General features: G+C 41.1%; 1 protein-coding gene across 3 annotated transcripts in view; it reads right to left on the minus strand.

The window, feature by feature from the left end:
* The window catches only part of FAM53A (family with sequence similarity 53 member A), a 76,808-nt gene that overhangs the window by 44,641 nt on the left and 5,866 nt on the right, over positions 1 to 26,301 (minus strand). For 2 of the 3 annotated variants that reach the window (XM_075420355.1, XM_075420356.1), the window contains 2 exons: positions 8,251 to 8,499; positions 371 to 425 (listed from right to left, as the gene is read on the minus strand). In XM_075420355.1, the coding sequence (XP_075276470.1) occupies positions 371 to 425; positions 8,251 to 8,328 (133 nt within the window). In that variant the 5' untranslated portion in view covers positions 8,329 to 8,499. Of the gene's footprint in view, positions 1 to 370; positions 426 to 8,250; positions 8,500 to 15,694; positions 15,717 to 26,301 lie in introns of those variants that run through there. The other variant, XM_075420357.1, reaches the window with a different exon arrangement.

Raw genomic sequence — 26,301 nt, forward strand, 5'->3', positions numbered from 1 at the left:
ATGGTTTGCATCATGCTCGATATTGCATGTGGCAAAGCACGTAAGAAGGTGTGTAAAGACGTGAGAGCTTTCTGCTAGCTGAGGAACCTGAAGAGATGCTTAGCATGAAAAACAGCATTGCTGTGCTTCTGCACACCATAGTAGATATTGAACAAAAAAAACCCCCATGTTACAAGGGCTTTTACTATGCAAAGCAGATCACAAGTACAAAACTAACAACCAGCTATTCCCAGTATTGTTCAGAGACCAGCTTAAACCAGCAGGCTCTACAACAGCATGCTCCATCCCCCTCACCTTATTTACAAAAGAAAAGCTGCTTGCTATACCAATTACCTCAGTAAAACACAGCTAAGGTTTCTGAAGAACTTACCGTTGATGTCGAAAGGGAACAAGCTGCCACTTTTATTCAGCTTCTCAGACGAGTACTGAAATCAATCAGAAAAAGAAGTTTTAACTGTGTGAAAGTCGGCACACACCTCAAGGAAACTGCAGGCAGTTTTCAGCTTCCCTATATGTGCCTTTAACAACATCTTTAAAAGGACAGGGTTTTGCTGGGTATCTTGAAGAAATTCCAGAACAGCTGACCTTTATAAATAAAACCTCTGGCATCCAGCTATTTGTAGCTTTTTCCAATATATTGCTAAGAACCAAACTCTTTCAAGAGTTGCAACATTAGCCCATGTAAATAAGCTGCAAAATTAAGAGCGATAATTCACCCTTAATGAAAAAGCTTTGATCCAATTCTCCTTTCAACGGAAAGGAAATTACAAGCTGACAACTGGGTTTTCATTTTCAATCTTAAGGCTAAAAAGCCAAACACTTCATCTCAAACTAAGAGACAGGAATAGCTTTATGTAAAATTAAATTCACAAGCTCTTAAGGGTCACCACCATGAACACTGTCCCAGTCAGACTTTACTAGTATTTTACGTTTTCTTAGAATCAGTGTAACAAAATGTTTTCTTATTTCCTAAACATACAAAAGCCATTAAAAAAATCCTTCTTATAAAAAAAAAATTTTTTTCAGACTGAAAGTTTTCAAAATTAGTGTATTGGTGATGGTTCACTACTCAAACAACATAAAAGCCACACTTAAAATTTGTGTGTAAAGGGCTTCAGAATTTATAACTAAGCTTTGTCAGTAGCATCTGCATAGTGGTATAAGTTTGTATGCAGAATGCTTTCCATTTTAACTAATTTTATCTAGAAAAACATTACTACAAAGGCATTCTTAAAGGGTCTAGATTTATTCAACAAATAGAGCTTGCTATCCAGGCTCCTATAAAGGAGTTATAAATAAATGGTTTAAGGCTCCATCAGAGCCCAAGGGTCATTATTTATTCCCCCATCACCACCTGAGGATGGAGAGGAAGACTGCTTCAGAAAGAGAGCAACACACTTTATGTGAACATTGTATTTTGTGTATAGCCAAAGATGATAGCATTGTACACACACTTCCTTTCTAGATACAAAGTCAATTTTTAAACAAACATCCTTGGGCTACAAAGCTTTTCTTCCTTGCTGTATGGCAGCACATGGAGTGCTAGTGACAACTTTATATCCTTGAGCCCCCCACACAAGTTACAAACTCTAAGCTATGGTAACATTCCCTTGGTGTTATTGTTTGAGGTAGGCAGTAATGGCACAGATGAAAGGACACAACAGCAATCAGATTTTTTATCTTATTATCTACAGCTGCATATAAGACAATCCATTTGATTTTTAATTTACATTTGCATCCATAGATGCATTTATAACTTCATTTTAAAGAAGGCTACTTTAAGTAAACAGCAAAACCTCGAGTTTGAATCTCCATTGGATTCGCAGTTAATTAGCCCTATTCAAACCATCTGAAGTGTGCAACTTGACAGCAGGAGCAGCACTCAGTTTGCTTTTCGTAACTGCAGTTGCCAGTTATACAGTATACACATTTTAAAAGCTAGTATCAGATGTTTACTCTAAACAGCTAGTAAGGTATCATATAGAACACAAAAGCACATTAAGATAACAGTAACAGTTACATTTCAGCTGTCCCTGAAAGAGAAAAACAAATTAAAGAGACTTAAAGATCAGTTTTTTCAGCAAATTCCTCCCTCTCCAGTTTTCCCCAAATGGAAGACAATCACAGAATGGTGGGGGTTGGAAGGGACCTCTGTGGGTCATCCAGTCCAATCCCCCTGCCAAAGCAGGTTCACCTACAGTAGGCTGCACAGGACCTTGTCCAGGCGGGTCTTGAATATCTCCAGAGAAGGAGACTCCACAACCTCCCTGGGCAGCCTGTTCCAGGGCTCCGTCACCCTCAGAGGGAAGAAGTTCTTCCTCATGTTCAGCTGGATCTTCCTCTGCTTCAGTTTGTGCCCTTTGCCCCTTGTCCTGTCGCTGGGCACCACTGAAAAGAGCTTGGCCCCATCCTCCTGACACCCACCCTTCAGATATTTATAAGCATTTATAAGGTCCCCTCGCAGCCTTCTCTCCTCCAGGCTGAACAAGCCCAGCTCACTCAGCCTCTCCTCGTAGGAGAGATGCTCCAGTCCCCTCATCATCCTTGTAGCCCTCCTCTGGACTCTCTCCAGTAGCTCCTCATCTTTCTTGAACTGGGGAGCCCAGAACTGGACACAGGACTCCAGATGGGGCCGCGCTAGGGCAGAGTAGAGGGGGAGGAGAACCTCCCTCGACCTACTGGCCAGACTCCTCCTAATGCACCCCACGATCCCATTGGCCTTCTTGGCAACCAGGGCACACTGCTGGCTCATGGTCAACCTCTGTCATCCACCAGAACACCCAAGTCCCTCTCCACAGAGCTGCTCTCCAGAAGGTCCACCCCAAGCCTGTACTGGTCCATGGGGTTGTTCCTCCCCAGGTGCAGGACCCTGAACTCGCCCTTGTTGAATTTCATCAGGTTCCTCTTTGCCCAACCTATTCAACTGAGATAGTAGCCAAGGAAAAAAAAAAATACATTTTTGGAACAGAATTCTGTGTGAAAAAAGCAAATGTATCTCAAACCACATGGAAAATGGCAGTAAGAATGACTTAATCATAACATAGTAATTAGAGATGTTTAAAAGAATATGATCTTCGATGCTTAGAAGGAACAGAACCTCATGGACAATCCCATGTAGCAATAATTAGATTGGTATTTAGTTGTTACAAATAGTTCTCAGCCAAATGCATCTTTAACAAGGTTCTCTTCACAAATGCCTGACATTACTTGCACTTTAACCACCGTAAAAAGCCTTGTCCATCAGGTAGAGGCTAAACTACTACCTCTTTGAAAGCTGCAAAGCACTGAAAGCATTTTCTAGGTGGGCCATGGAAAAAGTGGGATCACACACACATAGACTGTCTGCACTAGAGAATGACTACAATGTTTTCCACCACAAACAGCAACCCTGTCCTTAGAGGTACATCTGCTCAGCTGCTAGTGAAGTCAGCGCTCAGTCCTATGACAAAGCATATTACAACTAGAACTTGTTCTCTTAAGTGATCATTTATACAGAATCCTATTAAGTTACAAAAAAGCACTAATCCTTTGGACATTCAGACCAAAAACCCTCACCAACAACGCCACACATGACATCATCTACAGAACAGGGTCAGTAAGCTGCAGTGTTTCTAGTAAAAGCTTAAGGCAATGAAATAAGGGGTGACTCAGTGGAGAATAAGTAAAGAATCTCCTTTATGATATAACTTTCTATAACTAAAAACACTTGGAAACACTACCTGGTCTTGTATTTTAATGATGTCTGGAAGTCCAAACTTGAGTAGACGATCAGGTTGTAAATTGTTTATAGGAAGGAGGATCTTTTTATCTCTACAGCACAAGGCAGAAGTCCCACTAGATATTACCGTAACAGGGCACTGAACCAGTTTATCAGCTCTCCTGGGTTGGCCACATTTTATGCTCCCCCATTCATTCCCTTTGTGCTATGATCCACCTGAAGCTTCCTGAATGAAAAGCTTTTTTACGATTATGCTTAAGAAGAGATTGCAACTGCTAAGAACCTTGACAGTGAAGTCTGCTACCCTCCATGTGGAGGAAGTCTTCTTTAGAATAAGGCCAAATTATTCAACAAGGTCATCTTCCTGAAGAGGAAACTCAAAAGGTCATGAACATTCATCTTCCAACTATACTAGCTGTTACACAGATGTTGAAAAACCCATCAAGATATGATGCCTCTTGAGAACTTCCCGGGGGAAAAAAGCAGCATATTTTAAGATAGAAATGCACAAAACAATGGAAACTAAAAGTCTTCCCTAAGGTTGGAATTGTTTGCTTCATGCAAGAAAGTGGATCTATTTTGAAATGCTTGTTCAGACGTAGAACCTCTTTTGTGCATTTGTATAGACTACGCTCAAAAGGAAAGGAATTGCATGGTATAACATTTAGGACAGCACTGCAAGTTTCAATTGGTTTACTGAGTCTTAGCAGCTTTTCTTTTGTTAAAATATTGAAAAAAACTTAGAAAGACACCTAGTCTTCAACTGAGTAAATGGAACAGGCACACAAGTGAGAATGACAATGAATTATAATTTACATCACTAATTTAAAAAGCGTTCTTTGCTAGCAGAAACCCAACTGTTACAAAAAAAATTCTGGCTATTCTTTTACACACACTCCAGTCAACTACATTAAGAACTTCCACAGCCTGTGCTATCTTCCTCATTATTCTCAGAATGACTTCATCTTTGTAATTTTAAAGTGAAATTATTTAATTTCAAGGCATTTTCTCCAATTTCCAAGTATATTTGAGTTCCTCCAATACATCAGCATTCTTCCCAAGCCACAGGAAAGCCAGCGTTTATTATTCAAGTACTAATTTAATCGCCACCATACAGATGTGACTTTCATTGATAGGACAGGCCATGCCAGCCTTCCACCTTCCTACCAAATACCCTCCAAATATGACTAGATAGGAAGCAGTGAGGAGAAGCATTTAACCCTTTCTCAGAATGTGAACAAGTGATTCAGTCAAGTTACATCTTAGACTCAGCCCTTAAGTGTTTCAGCTAGTGCCTTTCCATACAAGGAAATCAGCCCAATTTTAAGTCTTTCAACACCAGTCAGGTTCATAAAAATTAAAAATAATTAAAACCCACATGCACAGAAGGGGTTTATAATAGAGCTTCTTCCTTCCACAAACACTTGTCTGGAGATGGTCACATTTCCTTCTCAACACCACACCTTGAAGTCTTGCATCTCACACACTGTTACTTCACAAACCAATACTAGCTTCTACACGAAAACCAAAAAACTACAAGCTTAGTCAGAACATACAGAAAAACCCTCAAGACTCTTCAATTAAGATTCAGAAAATCTATGTTCAAGGAAATAGAGGTCAACTATTTGATTTAATGACGCTGTCAACCCAGGAAAGCCATTAATATGTTAGCAGAACATCCCACTGTTGTAGAGTCAACCAGCCAGGAGTACTATTCTACCTCGTGAGCTACAATGCCCACTTGGGATAAAAGCTTGGCACAACCTTCCTGTTTCTGAGCAGGAATCCCAGTCATTTTGTTATTTTTCTGAAGGCAGGTGCAGCACAGGGCTGTACAACACAACTCAGCAATACACTGGCCAAATGAATTACACCAGCTTGGAAAATTAGCATGTCATTTAACAGAGCAGTAAAAGAAGCTATAGCCAGTGTTTTACACCAGAGGCAACAGGTGAAGAAAGGTACTTGGTCATCACACAGCTTACACTAATGAAAAAAGTGTACTATGTCCTATACATGTTGTCTTTGTGCCCAGCTTGGCTAGCTGGAAGATAGACAGCTTTGAAAGAGCTATTCATTCTTTCTTTTATAACCCTCACTTATGAGCTGTATTACAGAATAGCTTTTCCTCAGCTATTTTATCTACTTGCGCCAAGACAAGCATTTGTGCAGATGCACTGTGAAAAGTATCATGAAACTGATAAGGGTTAACATTAACCCGGACAAGAAAGGTTGGTTTTAATCCTCAGTCAGCTCACAACATGACTCACCACATGGTCCCACAGAACTTTGTGCCAGTGCAAGTTATGAAAGGTGCAGACAAAACCGTTTCAGAATTGCTCTAAACTGCCATTGCTATTAGAAGAAACTACAGAATTAACCAGAACTTCTCACCAAAAAGCCTACATGTGCTAAAGCCGATTCAAGACCCCCACTTGCAGTCTTCTCCCCTTAATAAGATTTAGCAGTTGTCTTTACTAGTGAAAAAAGTGAATTCTTTATTATCTTAGGTTCACCTTTTAGTCAAGAATCCATCACTTGCTCCCATGAATTCTTTCTATTAGGGAGTAACCTATTGCACACTTTTATTCATGCTTGCTTCTCCATTTCCACACCTCACTTCATGATTTCCACACTTTTTCAAGCTGCCATTGTGTACAAACAAAACCTGTCACTGGCGTCAGAACCCATTTGCTGCAAGAACTAAAGCATTTACAAAATCAGTTACTTGACAGATTAAAGGAGGAGAGAAGCAGAGGAAGGGTGAGGACAAAACCACTGATGAGACATCATCTGCCATTTCCCACTACACTCATTGTTCTTCATGCTTTATTGTAAGTACAGATAAGGACAGGAATGAAACACAACCAACCTCTAACACATTACAGCATGCCAACACACTCCTGCATAGACTCCACACAGTGTAAAAGCAGTAATACATCCTCTGCTCTAACAAGTCTCTGGTTCAAAACCTACAGTGACTATTGGTAAAAGGACAGCTCAGTTTCCAAATTTATGCAGACTTCAGCGCCTCAAACACTAGAACTTACAAGACACCACTACAAGTTTAGAGGCAAGCACTGCTACTGGTTACAGGCCATCACCGGCTCACATCTAGGCCCAGAGTTTAGTCACAAATGATGAGTTTGCACATCCAAAGTGCTTCATCAAGCTAACTGAAATAAAGGCAAGCTGAGTAAGCACTTCTATTCCAAGACAGTTAACATCATTCTAAGACTTTATATCTGCCTTTCAAGAATAGCACTTGTTTCTACTGTCTTCAACCTAAATATGTAAGTTGTTAGAAGAACTCTAAAGGGACCTGTAACAGTTTTAAAAATAAAACCATTTGATTAATGTCTACTATTAGACATCCTTACTGGACAAAGTATTGGACTCAATTGTATTGGACTCAAAGAATTGGAGTCAAGCACTTCACACATGTGAATTGCAGGTGACTGTGCACAAACTCAGGATGCAGAATATACTTCACCTGGTCTGGACTTGTGAAATAAGGAAGCAGTTCAGCTACTTAAGTACAAGTTACACCTGAGGCAGAATCTTAAAGTAACTGAAAATGCTTCAGGTTCAATGCTTGCATTAGTTCTGTTATTTCTTTTAATAACTAGAGTTGAACAACACTTCAACATTTAGTCAAATAAATTTGTTTGGTGTGCCATTGGTACCCTGAATTTTGACCAAGAGAAGGGTGCTACTGTAATCAAAGTCAGTGAAACAAGGCTAGTGCATTACATGAGGAATATGGTTCTCAGGAAGGCATCCAAAATTGACAGGAGACTATTTTATATTACTCACTCTGGAGTAGAGATTAGATCCCATTTCACAAGTGAGATGTGAAGAGAATAGATTCCTTAGTGTCTGAACAGCATGATTGAGCCAAACCACAGACCCACAGATTAAACCAATAGAAAATAACCCAGTAAATATGAAAAAAAAAGGAAACTTTCCAGCACTCCAGGCACCTGACATACTGATAAAGCAATGACCTAGAATCAACAACAGTCCAGTAGTCAAGAACCTGACTTTCAGTTCAACTGTATTTACTTGATGACCAGATTCTCCATCTGCTCAGTGTTATCTAGGTGGTGGTCACTGATTTTTGTAAGTAAACATTGTTGTCAAATATCAAGCACTTGGCTATATGAAGGGAAGAAAACTATCACATACCAGTACTTCTGTTTTTTGTTAGGGAAAATGGAATCCTGAGAAGTTTTGATAATTCTAGCCAGTCGCTACAACACTATTTTGTGAAGAGAACAGGCTTTTCACCAATTATTTACAATGAAGCTGTAAGGTTGAAGAGATCATTAAATATGAAAGCACCGCTTCAAGAAGGACCATAGACTCAAGTTTCACTTCTTCCCCTTACAACTCATCCACCTTGCAAGCCCGTCCTAACTTAACTGGCTGAATTCTGGCTGACCTACAGTCTTGAATTTGTTATGTAGCTTTGAGTCACTTTTAATCTACTTTGCATTTAACATTTACATGTCGTTTTGGTAGATCCTTACCAGATTAATATTGTACGTTTTACACGTCAGATCATCCAAGCTCTGGTTCTGCAGCTTTTCTGTTATTAGTGTTACCATGGTAGTTGTTCCTTTTCCACTGCTCACACGGAAGTGTTGGAGGCTCTTCGATCTCTTGTTTCAATACTCACGAGCCATTTCTGTTTTGGTTTAAAGTCTTGAGATTTATGCTTCCATCTTATTGCCAAAGTTTATTTCCAAATGCTGTCACAGTGTATCATGTCTGATTTTCTGTAAAATTGGGGCAGAAAAAGGAAAGTCAGAAAAATTCTTGTGTACTTCATAATCAGCGTTGTAATAACAAGACACACATTTGGACATTCATTCCTGCAAGTACACCACTCCAACCAACGCTAAAGCCTGGTAATTCAGATTACATGTGTCTACTCATGAAAGACTACTGAGATTTCATAGCTTACAACTTCAGAAGGGAGATGAGACTCCTACATACTAAAGATCAGGATATTATCTGGCCATTTCCTACTGCTAACTGATTCTACCTAGGATTTTTGTCTAAGGCAGAAGTAAAGACTTAAGCTTTCCATCATTTAAACTACTATTGAAGTCTTAGCCAGGTATACTAGAACAGCATATGAAACACACAGATACTTACCATCCTGTTCTGTGTGTTTAACATAATTTTCCATTTTAAGACATTCTATCATATTATTTCATGGTTAAACCCTTCTTAAAAGAAGAACAGAGCAGCGGGTAGCTCAAATGCTGTATCCGCTTTCCAAACCCTCAGCTGCTTTTAATAAATTCCCTGCATTTTCTTTTTTGCAAGGTTACACAATTGCTACCTGTCAGCAAACACCAGATCTTAAACTTGTATGCAGGACAGATTACCATACATGTAAAACCATCACTGACAAAAGCTTAGATATCTTTATTCTGTGAGCAGTCATCTAAATCAAAAAGCACTAGGTTCACTGGTTGCCTCTTTTTATACTGAACATCATCCTCTACATAATTTCTTCCCCCCTCTGTCTTCCCTCAGCATCAGTAACCCTTAACTGCTGGTTATTTTTAGCACAGCAAATGGACGTCTGTATTTTCCTCAACTCCACCTCATTCTTACACTTCTCAGGAAGAGCCAGAACAAAACTACAGGACTTCAGCTTCTTCGTTGTCCTCCTTCTATCAGAGTCTTTCAGGCTCACCACAGTTCTCAAATTCACTTCCAGTTTTCAAAACCAAGTCTACACTAGCATTAACAGTAATTTCTTTACAGTACCTTCGACAAGCTCCTCCTCCTATAACTTTGCCTTACTGTGTTAGTAAAGAACATCTTCCCTCAGCTCGTGCTGATGATTCATTAGTGACATGTGTTAACCATTCTTGTTTGATTTAAGTTGGTTGAGCATATTCAGTGACTGCTTATGGAATTAAAAAAAGGGAAGAGATTCACACACAGGCATTTCCAAATTTAAACAAAGCAATACGAGCATTGGGGAAGGAACACTGCTGCTACTAGGACTAGAAGTTTACTGTAATTTGTTAGTGTTTAAAGTCTACAGTAAAAAAAAAGGAGAGCAGAAAATTTTAAATGAACCTTCACATAAAATACTGCCTCTGTTCCACACTGCTACTTATCAGCTGCTTAATCAATCAGCAGTAGCAAGAAAAAACCTGCTTAAGTCCATGACCAAAGTTAAACTCATTTAAGATATTAATAGTGTTAGTGGCAACATCAGATTATATTTTAAACTTGTTGCTTTTGAGTACATTCTCAAATATGACTTTCATATGCTAACCATACACTATTTCACCTTCCCAGAAGTCTGCTACTTAACAGTCTCCGTTAGCCCGAGCGCTCTCCCACAATCGTAATTTCTGCCCATCTTTTGGCCTTATTCTCATATTTACTTTTATTTGATGTAAGATAGGATGCTTACAAGTGCTCCTCAATCACAAATAATGCTACCAAGATATCGGGAGATTCCACTGCTCTGCTTTTACTGGGTATGTCCTATCTTTCAGAAGAGTACCCAGCAACTTCAAGTATTTACCACATCTTGTTCTGAAATTACACCAAGTCAAATCTCAAAAGCACTCAAATTCATATACTCATTGGTAAGAGTTGCATACACCCTTTTCAGTGTAAGCATCTGTCACAGCAAAGGGCGGTTCACAAAGTACTATCCAAGTTCAAGGCCAAGTGTGTGAACAGAGCAGTATTTAGAGCAGCACGATCAAACACTAACTTCTCTTCAGCCTGGTTAAGTTTAAACTAGACCTAGAAATCCAGAACAGGAGTCAAAAGGAAGGCTGACTCGGGGTCAGAAATTGCCCACATGCAGACTGAAAACATACTGAAGCTGAGGAGCTTAGTAACTGGCACAAAGACTTTCAGATTCATTTTAAGGATTAAGATTTCCACAACTAAGAGGCTACTACTAAGAACCAGCTGAAAAGTTCAGCAGGTATTTAATTACTTTTCTGTTTGGAAGGGCCATGTAAAAAATTTCCTTAAAGAAAAAAGCAAATCCAATAAAACTACCACAGACAGAGGAGGAACAAGGTTTTGATCTGTAACCAGTTCGCTATAATGTGGTTATATTTTGCGTAGTTCTTCTAATCTTGTGTTTCGCTGAAATTTTAAGTCAGCATAATACAAGCTAGGAGAGAATAAACAGAAGGATATTAGTCTTTAGTTAATGAACCAATACATTCAGCTGCATGAAACGATCAAGGGAAGGCAAATGAAATCACAGAAGCACAGCACTTCCAAAAAATCAAGCTCAACTGTACAGTTATCCAAGTTCTTAAATCCTACCAGCTACTGAAAGTAATACTTGAGTTGCAACCATTCAGGCCCCTTCTGACAGTGTGCAACTGAATCAGTTCCAGGACACAAGCAGAGTGGAAATTCAAAAAAAGATTTCACATTTTAGAAACTCACACTTACCAGCAATACTTTAAATGATACATGCTCCATTGAGAAAGGGCTTTTTTAAGTACATATTTAAGGGCTACATGGGACGGGGGTGAAAGTGATGTTGGCCAGATAAGCCTTCAAATATGTACTCCCAGATTCTACTGCTCCCCCATCAGCAAACGCCATTTCTCAACACCAAGCACAAACTCTAAGAGCAGGAGTTTTAGTTCAGATCAGAAGCGTGCTTTCGCAGTGAATTCCCTCCACATCTTCCTTTAATCTGCTTTATCTCATGTCACAGACCAGTCTCACCCAGCAGTAATCCCCTCGGAAACACAGCCAGAAGGTCCACCACGAGGTGTCCAGCACCCTGCATGACACCAGTGCTGGTCCAGAGCAAGCCACCTGGCTGGGTATACGCTGCAGACATCAGTACTAACTATTTTATACCACAAATCTGCTCTTAATGGGTAGTCCTACGAAACTAAGTGGGAAAAAAACGTTACCATCGCCACACTCCTACCAATGAAAGCCATTCTAGGCTGCAGTTTGATACACCTTAGCTGCCATCACAACCGCCAACACATTTTCTTCTCTGGCTATTTGTTGCCCACGGCAGTATGCCAGCAAAAGTGTTGTTGCTACTACACAGATAACTAGATCAAGGAATTTTTACAGTTGGATAAAACCAAAACACTTCCTTTGTTTCAGGCAAAGATTGTTTTCCAGCTGGATAAGTTCCCCAGTCTGGTTCTGTCCCCTTTCAAAGCAAGGTCTGAACATGTTTCGTTCCCATTTTCCTTTTCCAATTTATGCTCCTTTAAGTAGTCAAACACACCAGCTCAAAGGGATCTGAAATCACCCCTGCAGCCTCAGCACCTTAACTCAAACTGACCAAAGTCCCAATTCACTCTAGCTTAGCTATTTATACTCCACCACAAATTGCTTCCCTTATCTTTGCTGATCAATACTGGCTGTTAGAGACAGGAGATCCTCAAGAGTCACTCTAGCTTTGCAATGCTGTTGTCATTTTAAAACTTTATCAATATACATTTTCAAACCTTACAAGCGTTTGGCCCTCAACACCTCCCAGAAGGAAGTATGTTACACTACAGAAAACTCTATGGTATTTTCACTTTTTTTTTGGGGGGGTGGGGGGGGGTGGGGGGGGTGTTTCTTTCAAGATCCTCTGCTGTGGCCTGTATTTAATGTACCCACAGAGATGGTAAGCTGCTTATTTTTTGTGCTTTTTCCACCACGCTCTTTCCAGAGATGGTTAAAGGCAGCTAACTTCCAGCATCTCCTTAACACGCCCTCTATGCTTATCAGGCAGAATCCCTATCAAACTGCCTGGCACTTCAAACTAATTGGATTTGCAGTAACAGGAACCATTTGACCATCCTTGCTACAGCAACATGGATCCTGCTGAATTTGCATTTCTTCAGCTGCATAGATCTTGGCACAATCAAGTTCTGCCTACCATTGTGAGTACCTGCCCTGCTTTCTATACAACCTGTTAAGTGTTTCTCAAAGATATACACCTCTCCTGTCACCATGTCTCTACAGGTAGAAGCTGAGGCAGGCATGCACATTCAGACACTAAGATCCCCCAAGCCTTGCAATAATAATAATAGCCTTTGGAGCTCCAAGTTGGATGACGTCCTACAAGACTATGGCCGTCTTTCGCTCAGCACACCACCTTTTATGGAGCCTGATTAGGCAGCAGAGTGAGAAAGCCGAGCCAGCCAAGATGAACATGCATAACAAAAGATGTTGTTAGTCTCTGTCCTGGGAGAGACTTCATCTTACTTAAGCTGGGAGGTAGAGGTGAGAGGTGGCAGGAAGAGAAGCTATTTTTATTGCTGAAAGGTAGACTAATGAAAAGTAATAAAATAAATGGAATATAAAAACCAAACTCCAAACACAAGCCAAAGCTAACATTCCTTACAGTAGGAGAATGAGCTCTGATGGAATCAGTATCACCGTTATCTCTGATTTAAAGTTCTGTTCTATGACACATTCTAAAGCCTGAGAAAAGTAAAGATTTATTATTTTATCTCTATCGTATTACTAAAGAAGAGAGGTTTCATTTCCTTAAAAGTTTAGCCACAAGTAGTAATGACTTCCAAAATCTCTGCCAAAATTAAGGGCAGAGAGAGAAGAAAAGCAGTGCTCGTGTCACGAATTCTGTATCTTCTCAGTGACGTCACTGGGGTCTTTTTTGGGAAGACTACTAAAAATATGGATTACCCAACCCCCCAGTCAATTAAAGGATGTCAGAGGCTCATCCAATTTGACAACCTCCTTTCAAAGAGATGAAGAGTCCTGATGAAGAACATAAAGCCAATTCAAAAATCTCTCCTTGGCTCTAAGAGTAAGGCAGCCAGACTCATTTCCAACCCACTTCTCCTCCTCTGCATCCTGCAGGACAAAATGTTCCAGCAACAGCTCATCTCACTGGGAAAATGTACATTTGTTTGAAAAGCTTCTAACAATTTCTCCTCTGTCTCTGGAAGTTCCATCTTGGATAAAGAAGAAAAGATCACAAGATTTTAGATGACTTCCCCATAACACAAATGTAGGTGTTTCTTGATGATCACAATTCCATTTTTTCTGCCTATGGGACTAAAATTACCCAGTGAGAACACACAAGGTTGTTCCCTCTTTTCTATTCCTTCACATTATTTCCTACTCTTTGCTCAGAGCTACATGGAACCCTCATTACCAACAATCCCATAAAGACATACTTAGCCAGCTCCCAACAGGAGAAAAGGATTAGCTAGAGTCAAAATTCCAACTGGGATAAGCAGGTCCTTTAAAATATTATCTCTGCTTCAGCCAGCCAAAGCGGCTAATCACTCCAGCAGTACTAACTCCCCATCTAGATGATTTTGCTACTAGAATATAGATGAAAGGTGTGGTGATTTTTTTGCCTCCTGGCACTTCCTGCAGCGTCCAAGAAGCATTTCAAAATTGAAACATCATGCAAAACTGATCAAGTTTTAACAGAGCGTTGTCTGTCCCATCCCAGTTATGCTTGAAACAAGACTAAGCTGGAAGACCAGCTTTTTAGAAGCTGTTGAACTAATACTTTATGCCATCTGAAGAAAGCTACATACTGCCTAGTTTCTGGCAGTGTAAAATTCCAGCTTCCAAAAAGGAAAGAGAACATTCTGCTCCTAAAACTACACATTATTTAGCACAGTGCTAAGAAGTTCACAGGGAGGCTAAGCATTCCTTGTAACATAAGTCTATTATTAGTAACTTTTAGCCCAGAAAGGTTCTTGATAGCAGGCATTTAAAGAGAATTATTTGGACTCCATCCTTTTTAGCACTAATCTGCAGAGTGGTTATTCTGCAACCTTCCAAAATTTCACATCAAGTCTTAAAAAAAAAATCATCAGAGCCTTAATTCTAAAGTTTCCTGCAGCTATAGAATTATCCATCAATGTTTTGGGGGATAGGTATTACAGAGGGATAGCTCAGTTTCCAGCATACTATACTTTAGGGATCTTTTCAACGCACAATTAACTAACATCCCTTTGTTTCTAAGGTTGTCTACAAAGTGTAAAAGCAGTATATTAGAGCAACAGTTCCTGACCAAAAAGGACAAAAAGAGTAGGGTTTATAACCCTAGTTTGTATTCTGCAGAAATTGTTTCACAACCATGTAGCAAATCCTGTTTAAACTGCAGTTCTTCTCCCTGAAGAGTTCAGGCGTGACACAAAATAGGGCTCAATAACACTCCCTACACACGCTAAGACTCAAAAATGAAGCTAAAGAAGTTAGTTCCAGCAGTCGCAATACAGAGTCTCTTTTAGAGCCTAAAGAGATACTGCTTGAGCAACAGAATCTCTTCGCTTTCTCCATGCAGTGCTTTCATAAGCCAGTTTTTATTAGGAGGAAGACTCAATATTATGAGGTGTTCAAGCCTGGATTAAGGTTGCCACAACTCTAGCACAAAACTGCAAAAAGGGACAAGAAAAATACACTAGAAGGCATATTTTATATTAACTGATAACCACTGGAGTCAAGTTTCTCAGATACTCCACATGCTCAGGAAGGACAAGCAATATCAAGAGCTCAAAACTGTCTGCTGAAGAACATACCTCACTTAATGTGCAAGACAGGACTATATCCCACCATTCCAAGGTTGAAAAATTAGGATTTGGCTTGTTATTGCCTCCAGAGATAGATGAGAATAAATAATAGGTCCACTTGCCTCAAATGCAGAAAATCACTCTGGAGCCCAGAATTTCACTGCATTTTGACCCTAAAGCATCATCATTCAAACACCAACTGGTCACCGAGACAGCTGTGACAAAATATAAACCATTACTAAAATAAGACTGCATCCTACGCACTCCTTTCTACTCCATCTCCCACACTTCAGACGCGAGAGCTCCTATGAGGAAGAAGTACAGCCTCAACCATCACATACAGCCTTTGGACTCTAGTTTCCTTAAAATGCAACACATTCTGGCAAATCCCTTGAATTCAAAAGGAACAAGGAGTACTCTGAGTTTTCTGATTGAAAAAACAGACCTTGTTCAAAGCCTCTCGTGTGAGATGGGGAAAACCTGCAAGCAGAAGCTCCAGAAGTACATGAAAGAATATCCTGGCTTAAGATGGTGGTTTCCAATTCACAAAATTCACAGCCAGATGATGTGCTGGAAAGAGGGTAAAGGTAGTATTTTGGTGTACAGATTTCTCATTCTTCAGATGCAGAAGTCATCCAGCTTGGCCGAGAAACATACAAAATAAAGACCTGAAATTGTTTAATAAAACTTGAATTAGAAATGGAAGATTTTACTCTGTTACACGATGAACTGTTGTCTGTAATAAATACTACTTTTTATTTCTGAAGTTACTATCAGGTGGTTTGGGTTTATTTTCAAACCAAGACGAAAGTCTCCTTCCAGCAAGGTGAAGATGGGGGACATTAAGCCTTTATCACAGTTTGTAAAGTATATTTCTCAAAGCAACCGAAGTAGTGGAGAAGTAAGCTCAAGAGACTTTTTCCAGGTCATACCTAATTAAAGCAGGGAATGTATCACCACAAAACTAGGGCTAAGAACTCAACCCAGCCAGATGGTAAAGCATTTATAATTGCCAGCTCATATCAGTAAGAACTCTTATCAGTCTCCCAGGTTTAAACCTGTCTTTCAGACTTGAGTGATGTGAATTTTGAGGTCTTCCTCAAGTCATCCTGCATCTTTTAAAGCATCTTTGTCAGACAGGACAACAGATGAGCTGTGCCTTGTGTCTGATCCTGTACCAAAATGCTTTTCCAAGATGCTTTTGTGACTTATGTTCTCTTTCCTAAAATAACCTACCACTATTTAAATGACAGGCAATGATTTCATTAAGTTTGCTGAAGGATATTTACATCTGCTATGTTTGGAATTCCATTTGAATTCGCCATCAGCATTGGCCCGTGACCAGTCACCTCCCTGCAAAGTGCGATTTGGACTCTTTCTTCCCTCTTCTCAGTATTACTGCAGAAAGCACAAGACTGCAATGTACAGTGTTGAGGAAGTCTGGTCTACGGAGGCTTTTATACATGAACTCCAAGCCTTTGCTTCTGCTGTAATTATAAACTAAATGTGCTAGCAGTCATTTCAATAATATGCTAGCTCAAACTAAGGATTATTGCCTGTTTAAGTAGTTCAGAACAAAACCTAGTGGGCAATCACCACTTAAGAGTATTACTGTAACTTTCAGGCTATGATAATACTGAAAGCTTGGAGCTCAGGTCCTACACAAATTATTTCCACCTCCACATACTGTTTTCATATATATTCTACTTAAAACCAGTGGAAGTATTTATTTAATATACAAAGCCCCCCATAAGATACAAAACTCAGTTCTCTATAAATAATACTTTAAACAGAGAATATTAGTGTCTGAAGAAATATACATACCATGAACCTAAGCCTACCACACTCCCACTAAAGCAAGGGATCCAGATTATACAAGACACTCCATATTTTATTTTCCTCTAAGGCTTGTAAAAAAAAACCAAACAAACACATAGATGAAGATTAACTGGCCCTACTACTGAGATATTTGCTTCACTTCATCAGTTAGAGAAGAAAAGCCATGGGGAAAAAATAAAGATAAGCAGTCATATCACCTACTTTCTCTTACTGTTTGCCCTTAAAAATGAGGAGTCAGACACACACACATGCTTTAAAAATATTCAGGCCTGAAAAACACGCTGCACTGACCCTTAACTTGTATGGCAGTAACAATGATTACTCCACACACATGCTGCTCCCCCATGACAGACTGAAATAGTATCAGTACTGAAGTACTGTTGTATTACTAAACCCTATGGGCTTAGAGCTGAGGGATTATACAAATATCTCCCATACATCCTGCTCCCAAAACACACACTGCTAATAAGCCTCCTCCTATTCGCCTTCAGGTTCATTCTGAAGAGTTGCAGACATCTTGCTGGCTTGTTTAAAATAAAAAGCCCAACTAGTAGGTTTGTTTTTATGATCCCGAGTGTGAAATGTTCTTGCTGGAGGCCTTAGGCCAGGTGAAAACCACTTGTGTTAAGATGCTACTTCATGGCATTTCAGGGATCTAATGAGCTATATAATTTGCACACAGGGAAGTCTCTCTAGCTTGCATACAACTACAGAAATTAAAATCAAGGAGCTTATAGTAGTCCAAATATTTTTCAGTAAATAGTACAGCTGGTAAACCGCAGATACTGCTAAATTTAGAACTCAATTGCTTAGCAGTGTTCTGTAAATATCCATACAACTCAACACTTACAATAACATGAAATACACTTCCTCCTCAGCCTTACCATCCTGATTTTTCATACTAGGAGTAGTAATTCCCTCTCACGATATGTACTATGCCCAACTTAGTGGGGTAAGAAAAGTTTCAGTCTTTCTCTCAAAATAACTCTCCAGAATATCATTGTGTGACTGTACTGAATGAGCACATATACGTGGGTATCCTTATTTTAGCTGCTTATCATAAATACACTACTTACATATTATCACATAAAACCCAAACATCTGCCAAGAAAATTAATTACAAGAGCAGCTATGCAAGAGTAAAGTTCTATGCAGGCTCACATACAGTAGTTAAAGCTTTCTGCTGTATCATCTGTCTTGAAAGAGCACAGAAGTGCATTGAACAGATACGAGATAACAGTGCGTAACAGACAACCCAAGTTCCCTCTCATGGCCCAAACTTGTCCTCAGTCATGGCTGACCATCTGTAATTTGTTACTCAAGAAATTTGAATTCATCTGGCAGGAGACATCACCTCAAGAGGCGGAACACTGAAAGACCTCAAGTTTTACAACACCCATCTAGTTGCGTGATCCATTACAACTCAGAGAAAAGCCCGAACACAACACAGCTTTCAAGTAGCAAGAAAGTTCTTTGACATAAAGAGGTCTCAGACACCACACTACAAACACCAAAACTGAACGCTAGTTTGAAGAATTTGTTGCTGTTGCTCCTTATTGTGCAAAATTACAGTTCATACCAACTTCATTATTTGTTGGTTTCCAAATTCTGTTTTGCACATCCCTTGAGTCAGCGAATGGTGAAGTCTCTGAAAGTATCTGCACTACATATACACTGCTCTATTACACATGAACCCTCAGAAACAGTCCACAAATACTCAAAATATGAGCAGACCACAAATTAAAGTCCATTAAAATAACGGAATGAAATACAAAAAAAGCAGTATATATGTCAATATTGTGTGTGCTTTCAGCATTCGATTCAGATACTACTTCAAGCGTCATCAAGGACATCCCTCTCACCAGACTTTAGGTACTTCAATAAAAATTTGTTCAGTTAGGCTATGCAGCTTTTACTAGCTCTTACCAGTTCACTAGCCCATTCCAAGAGCAAGAGAAATGCTTTCTCTGTCTGTGCACTCAGCCTTCACCAGCACACAAAACAGCTGGATTCAGGAAACACTGTGCTGGAAGTCAAGGCACAAACCAAGCGGTACACAACTGCAGAAGGTATTTAGGAAAAGCACTTGTAACAACGACATGAACTGGAAGAAATCCCATGAGAGAAACAAAATTCTATCACATAAGACAACTATTTTAAGACAAAAAAAAAAATAGAGTGAACTCCATTATAATGACATCAGTGTGATTTTTGTTTGTTGGGGTTTGGTTTGGTTTTTTGATATTGACAGACAACATTCTGCTTGATGAAAAAGCTCAGTATTTTCACTGTGCACTACTTCAACGCTATCAGATGTTTAATGAATAAGTCACTAATTCTATAAACAAGTTTTGGGGATTCATTTGCCAAAGTGGACTCACAGAAGTCACTAGAACTCCAAATCATGTAGTTTACTCACACAGTACAGGCTTATGAAGTCTTAACGCAAAAGCATGCTCCTGTATGGGAGGCAAATGGGCACAAGGTGCCGATCAGTACGTGAGTATTACGGACCACACTTCAGTTAGTATAGAGGAGAGTAACTCAATTTTATTTGAGCACAAAAGTGGCAGGTAAAAGTGAAAACTGAGGAAGGGGAAGAGCCTTCAGTTTTATCTTCACTGACTGGGACAGAAATTTAGTAGCTTTAAATGGCAGCAGGCAAATGATTTGACCAGCAAGTCAAGCACATAACATCTGCAGACAACAACCGTGCAAGAAAGGACAGGACCACGAGTGTTTAGAAGGGACATCTGTGTCCTCCCACCTGGGCAGTTATCTTTACAGATGACTGCATTCTGACAAAAATCAGCTTCTGGTAACCAAGTTGAAGGGTAAAACAGTAAAGGTCTATCTGATAAAACCAACAGTAAGAGAGATGCAAGCATGTCCTTTAGCAGCTCTTCTCCTGAAAACTCTCCATCTTTCAAATGATCTTTCAATACTGGTAAAAAGTGTCTTTTATCCAAACACACTTTTAAATAAGCCTCTGAGGTTACATCTGAGTTTCTGGCATCTTCACTCATGCAAAGGTTAAGCACACTATAGTTGGCATACAGCAATAACATCTTTTCTGCTGAAGATCTGGAACATCAAGCCACCGTGTTACAGGAAGTCACTGGTCGAGCACCTGGACCCGAGAAGTACTGAAGTGATAAACAAGGTTTTGACAGCTGCAGCCTTTTCTGCAGGTGCAAAAAGCATTTACTTCATTTCAGTTTGGCTCAGTTTAACAATTAGTCCAATAACTAGCTCAGAATTCAGAAACGGGTTTGGTTTTATTTGATCCTCTTAGATCTTGCACTCAACTGCAAAGAAGGGGGAGGAAAGGGAAGGTCCCTCCAAGCAGTTCCAAAGTTCAAAACTGTGTATCTAACAGGACTATAAAGTTTAGTCTCAAGGATACATGATATTCTGCAACTGATCACACTACTCAAATGTGAGCACCACACTTCATGCGGAATAACTTCCCACAACCAAGTATTAACCCACCTTGAAAGAGCCCATCTGAGCACAGCTCCCCCGCACCACCCTCGGCTGCAGGTTCCACAGCCAGGCTTGCCTAGGAGCATCACTGACAGCACGACACACCTACCTAAACAAGCCTGGAAAAAAGCATCCTAACAACAAAATCCCTATTTCTGTTGACTATTAAGGAGCTTGCAACAGTTAATTCAGCCAAAGATATTAGAAGCTAAACAAGTAAATCCCACCCTGAGGGCAGAAACTTGGACATGCCTCGCTGTACAAGTGAGGGCACAAGCGCTGCACACAACAGGCACAGCATTAATCCCACTTCACCCATACCCCTAGCCCATGCCAGCCACCACCTCTTCAAGAATAATATAGGGGATGCTTCTCAGTCCTACTACTTCACAGCAAAAACTGATGTTTTGGGCTAACAGCCTGAAGCTACTTATAGCTTAACAGTTTGAAGAATAAGTGTAGTGATTTTAAGATACGGCATTACACAAATGTAAGTAAGCAGAAGGAAGGCTAGGGACAACGTGGGGCCGCTGCTAAATGAGGCGGGTGTTCTGGTGACGGGGGATGCGGAGAAGGCAGAGCTAATGAATGCCTTCTTTGCTTCAGTCTTCAGTGCTAAGACTGGCCCTCAGGAATCCCAGGCCCCGGAGGTAAGAGAAGAAGCCTACAAAGAGCACGACTTTCCCTTGGTTGAGGAGGACTGTGTGAGGGATCGCTTAAGCGATCTGGACGTCCACAAATCCATGGGCCCCGATGGAATGCACCCACGAGTGCTGAGGGAGCTGGCGGATGTCATTGCTGAGCCACTCTCCATCATCTTTGAGAGGTCCTGGAGGACAGGAGAGGTGCCTGAGGACTGGAGAAAGGCCAATGTCACTCCAATCTTCAAAAAGGGCAAGAAGGAGGACCCAGGGAACTACAGGCCGGTCAGCCTCACCTCCATCCCGGGAAAGGTGATGGAGCAGCTTATCCTGGAGGCCATCATCAAGCAAGTGGAAGAAAAGAAGGTTATCAGGAGTAGTCAGCATAGATTCACCAAGGGGAAATCATGCCTGACCAATCTGATAGCTTTCTACGATGACATGACTGGCTGGGTAGATGAAGGGAGAGCTGTGGATGTTATCTACCTTGACTTCAGCAAGGCTTTCGACACAGTCTCCCATGATATCCTCCTGGGGAAGCTGAGGAAGTGTGGGCTGGATGAGTGGTCGGTGAAGTGGATAGAGAACTGGCTGAATGGCAGAACTCAGAGGGTTGTCATCAGCGGCGCTGAGTCTAGTTGGAGGCTGGTAACAAGTGGTGTCCCCCAGGGGTCAGTACTGGGCCCAGTCTTGTTCAACTTCTTCATCAATGACCTGGATGAAGAGTTAGAATGTACCCTCAGCAAGTTTGCTGACGACACCAAACTGGGAGGTGTGGTAGATACACCAGAAGGTTGTGCTGCCATTCAGCGTGACCTGGATAGGCTGGAAAGCTGGGCAGAGAGGAACCTGATGAGGTTCAACAAAGCCAAATGCAGGGTCCTGCACCTGGGGAGGAACAACCTCATGCACCAGTACAGGCTTGGGGTGGACCTGCTGGAGAGCAGCTCTGCGGAGAGGGACCTGGGTGTCCTGGTGGACGACAGGTTAACCATGAGCCAGCAGTGTGCCCTGGCTGCCAAGAAGGCCAATGGGATCCTGGGGTGCATCAAGAAGAGTGTGGCCAGCAGGACAAGGGAGGTTCTTCCCCTCTACACTGCCCTGGTGAGGCCTCATCTGGAGTACTGTGTCCAGTTCTGGGCTCCCCAGTTCAAGAAGGATGAAGAGCTACTGGAGAGAGTCCAGCGGAGGGCTACAAGGATGGTGAGGGGACTGGAGCATCTCCACTACGAGGAGAGGTTGAGGGAACTGGGCTTGTTCAGCCTGAAAAAGAGAAGGCTGCGAGGGGACCTTATAAATGCCTACAAATATCTGAAGGGTGGGTGTCAGGAGGATGGGGCCAAGCTCTTTTCAGTGGTGCCCAGTGACAGGACAAGGGGTAATGGGCACAAACTGAGGCACAGGAAGTTCCGTCTGAACATGAGGAGGAACTTCTTCTCTCTGAGGTTGACGGAGCACTGGAACAGGCTGCCCAGGGAGGTTGTGGAGTCTCCTTCTCTGGAGATATTCAAGACCCGCCTGGACAAGGTCCTGTGCAGCCTGCTGTAGGTGACCCTGCTTCGGCGGGGGGGTTGGACTAGATGACCTACAGAGGTCCCTTCCAACCCCTACTATTCTGTGATTCTGTGATTCTGTTACAAAGCCCTTTTACTTTTTTGTAACATTAAAAATAAGCAACTATATTTCATCAAGAAGCAAACAAGTAATACATCTGAAGGTACACTCAAACATTTCACCATCTACATTGCCTTTAACCTCTCAACACCAGTAGATGCTGCCTTACTTTTCTGGCAACTTGTTGTGGGTTTAAAGTGATCACTGAAGTAATCTCAGCTAACAAAAGTTCAACAACTTTCGAGAAGGATTATCAGACTTCCAAAACCTTTGCTTATTTTAAGAGTGCAGCCTGATTTGAAAGGATATATATCTGTCTCCTTAGAGCACACAGTGGAAAGAATGGTTAGAAGACAAATTATTCCAGCTTGTAGCCAACTACACTCAAATGTATCTGGGTTCTGAGAATAAACTGCTACATATGCAGGGACTATAAACAGGGCAATGATTAGAGCAAGACTAAGGAAGCTACTGGAAAGCGGAGACACAAAGTAGTTTGAAAGCTTATAGGGAGAGATGCTGGACCAGCAACAACAAAAAGTATTTACAGAACTGCGTCAAACAATCCCAATGTAGACAGACAGTGCTCAGAGAAACCCGTTTCTATAAAGCATGAGATTCATCATGTGAATCAAGTTTGGCAGGGGAGATACCATGAGAACTAAGATTGCAAAGAGAGAAAGTTGCATCTGTAGAGATGTCAACTTCCAAATACAAATCCAAGAAGAGTACCCTAAAGAAAAGTTAGCTCCAAGGAGTCAGGATTATTCTTCAATGCCTCACATGCGATGCAAGAGAACTTTTCATCTCAAGAATGGAGAGTTTAAACCAATCTCAACTACAGATGACTTCAGAGTCACTCTACAAACACCTGGAATTATTTGCAAGGTGCCAGACTTAGGCTGTTATGTGATATATTTGAGTACACACAGGAACAGGCCACGCTTTTCTTTTTTTTAAAAAAAGGTTCGGACATCAGTTTCTCAAGCTAGGCCTTGCCCTCATTCCATGCCTGCCTTCAGAAATAGGTCAAAATTCACATGACTGGTCTCCAACTTCCTGCATTCCAATAGAATCCCAGGGGAGGGGGAGAACCTTTTGTGAGCACTAACAGGCAACAAGGAGGTGAGTAGCACCCACCAGGTTCACTTTGACATCAGACTAACAGGGTTTAGGGACAGGAGATGGCCTACTGAGGTCATACACCTAGTTTTAAAAGGCTTCTGCTGCTGGAAAGCAAGCAAAGGCTGTATAGTGAATGCAATACTTGGTAGATAACCATACCCAGAGAGCAGTTATCAGTGGTGCATGGAAGAAGACACCAAACCGGAACTCAGCTCAGTTCACTGACTTTTGTAGCCCATTACCTGTCGCTGGCAGACTAGACTTGTTACAAGTAGGAGCAAGGCAGGAAAAACTGCAAGACAGCATTAAAATTCTGCATAACTCAGACAAATTAGAAGACTGTTCTGAAATAAACAGGACACAATTCGGTTTGAAAGGTACGCTCAGGCAGGATTAATCAAGCTAACAGGAAGGCGAGCTCTTCAGAAGAAAGCTGTGAGCTAGGTTGGATCAACAAGCTGACCTTGAAACAAGTGTTAAGCTGTTGAAAGAAAGTCAAATGTATGGGGATGCATGAACAGGAATCTCAGCTCCAGGGCACACAAAACAGTCTTTTTACTCCACTCAGCGCAGTAAAGCCTCAGCTGGAGTTGGACTTTTAGTACCATGCTCAAAGACCAATGCAAACTTGAGAGAAGAACAAGAATGATTCAAGCTCAGAAAACACGACCTTCCAGGAAGAACTGAACACACTAGTTTTATTTAGGCCTAAAGTACCACAAGGCTGTAGGGTGATGGGCAAGACACAAGCAAACAGGAACATGATGAAGAACAACTCAAAATATTTTTAAAAGATTACTTACTACAGGGGAAGGAACACGTCCCTCATGTCCAGGGATTTCGGCAATAAGCTTGACTTGCAGTAAGGGAGATGTCCAGCTCCATAGTCAGAATGAGTTTTAATGCTGAGGACAGTAAAGAGCTGGACCAAGGTGAAAGCAGAGCTGCTCAAGCTTCTTTTAGGAATTACATTAGATGTGCAGTACTGGCAGGGGACTCTTGCAACCAGCCCTTTTCAGCCCTACTTTTTTTTTTTTTAAAAGACTACCTCAGTTTCAAGTCCTTGCTTATCCTCCTACAGTGTATGTTTAGTTTGAATGAGCTACAAGCTACTCTTCTGATTTTTCAAATTTAAACTTCAGGATTTGCATGTTCAGGTTATTTTACTACACAACAAAAGAAAAGTCACACCTGCCTCGTACTTTCTTCATGCAGAAGTAAATCAACTCCAATCATCTCCCACGGCAGTATGCAAATTTCAGCAACATTGCAGCATCCCGTTGTACCTTTCTTCTCTGACCAACAGAAACCAGAAGCCAGTTATTTCAGAAAGACATGCGTGCTTAGCCTTCTAACAACCTAGAACAGTGATGCAATAGCTGTCATTGATGTGGTGTCACAAAGCACTGTCAGGCAGACAAATGCATGCACCTTCTATAGCCTTAGGCTGGGTCAGGACTTCCTCTGTAGGGAAAACGCTGCATGAGAACCAAATGCTCTAAAATAAAATCTAATATACCCAGGATTTTACAGATGGGGAGCTGAAGCAGACAGCATTAGTTACAGCCAGTCAGAGGAAGTCCATGCTAGAAATAAGTTACATGTTCACATTCATATCGCAAAATGTAACATCATTAAACCCCAGAAGAATTAAGTCTCAGAGATCGAGCACTTACAGGAGACCTACAAAGCATACAACAGTTAGAGACAACATACTATCCTTTTTCTTCCTCTGTAACAGTTTCGGTACTGCAAGTATTTATCCAGGTACATGTCTGCTTTGTTTAAACGTCGTCCTTCCGACTTGTGAAACATGAAAGTAAGTGAGCAGCACAGTCCATCTTTACCCTCCAGGAGTTCAGCAATTTCTTATCCAAATATTGAACAAGGCTGGTCTGCTCGGGATGGAGTGCTCACAGAAGATGAGGCAAGCAAGCACACACGTAGCCGAGCTCAAGTGGACTGCCACACATACAGAGCAGTGAGCAGGCTAAGCTTCACACATGTTCCAGTGCCAGCTACATCTTCTTCCAACCAGCAACTCTGCTGTAGTATCTTAACCTTCGGTAGCCCCTGACAGCAAGCAACAGCACTTCAGTTTAGCCTCCAAGTTACTCACACTTCTCGAATTCATCACATTTCAACTTTGTTGTGACATTTCATCACCTTTAAATAATGAAACGATAAGGTCCTAGGTACCCACTCCTTTCCCACATACCATATTTTAGCCAAACCAAGTAGTTATTGAATGCTGTTTTAATTACTCCTTTCTTCCTCATTTATTAAATAATGCACCAAATTACGCTCTGGAGCACAGGAGTAGTTGTGAGGCATGCTTACACACCAC

The sequence above is a fragment of the Opisthocomus hoazin genome, chromosome 5 (assembly GCF_030867145.1).
Source record: "Opisthocomus hoazin isolate bOpiHoa1 chromosome 5, bOpiHoa1.hap1, whole genome shotgun sequence".
Lineage (NCBI taxonomy): Eukaryota > Metazoa > Chordata > Aves > Opisthocomiformes > Opisthocomidae > Opisthocomus > Opisthocomus hoazin.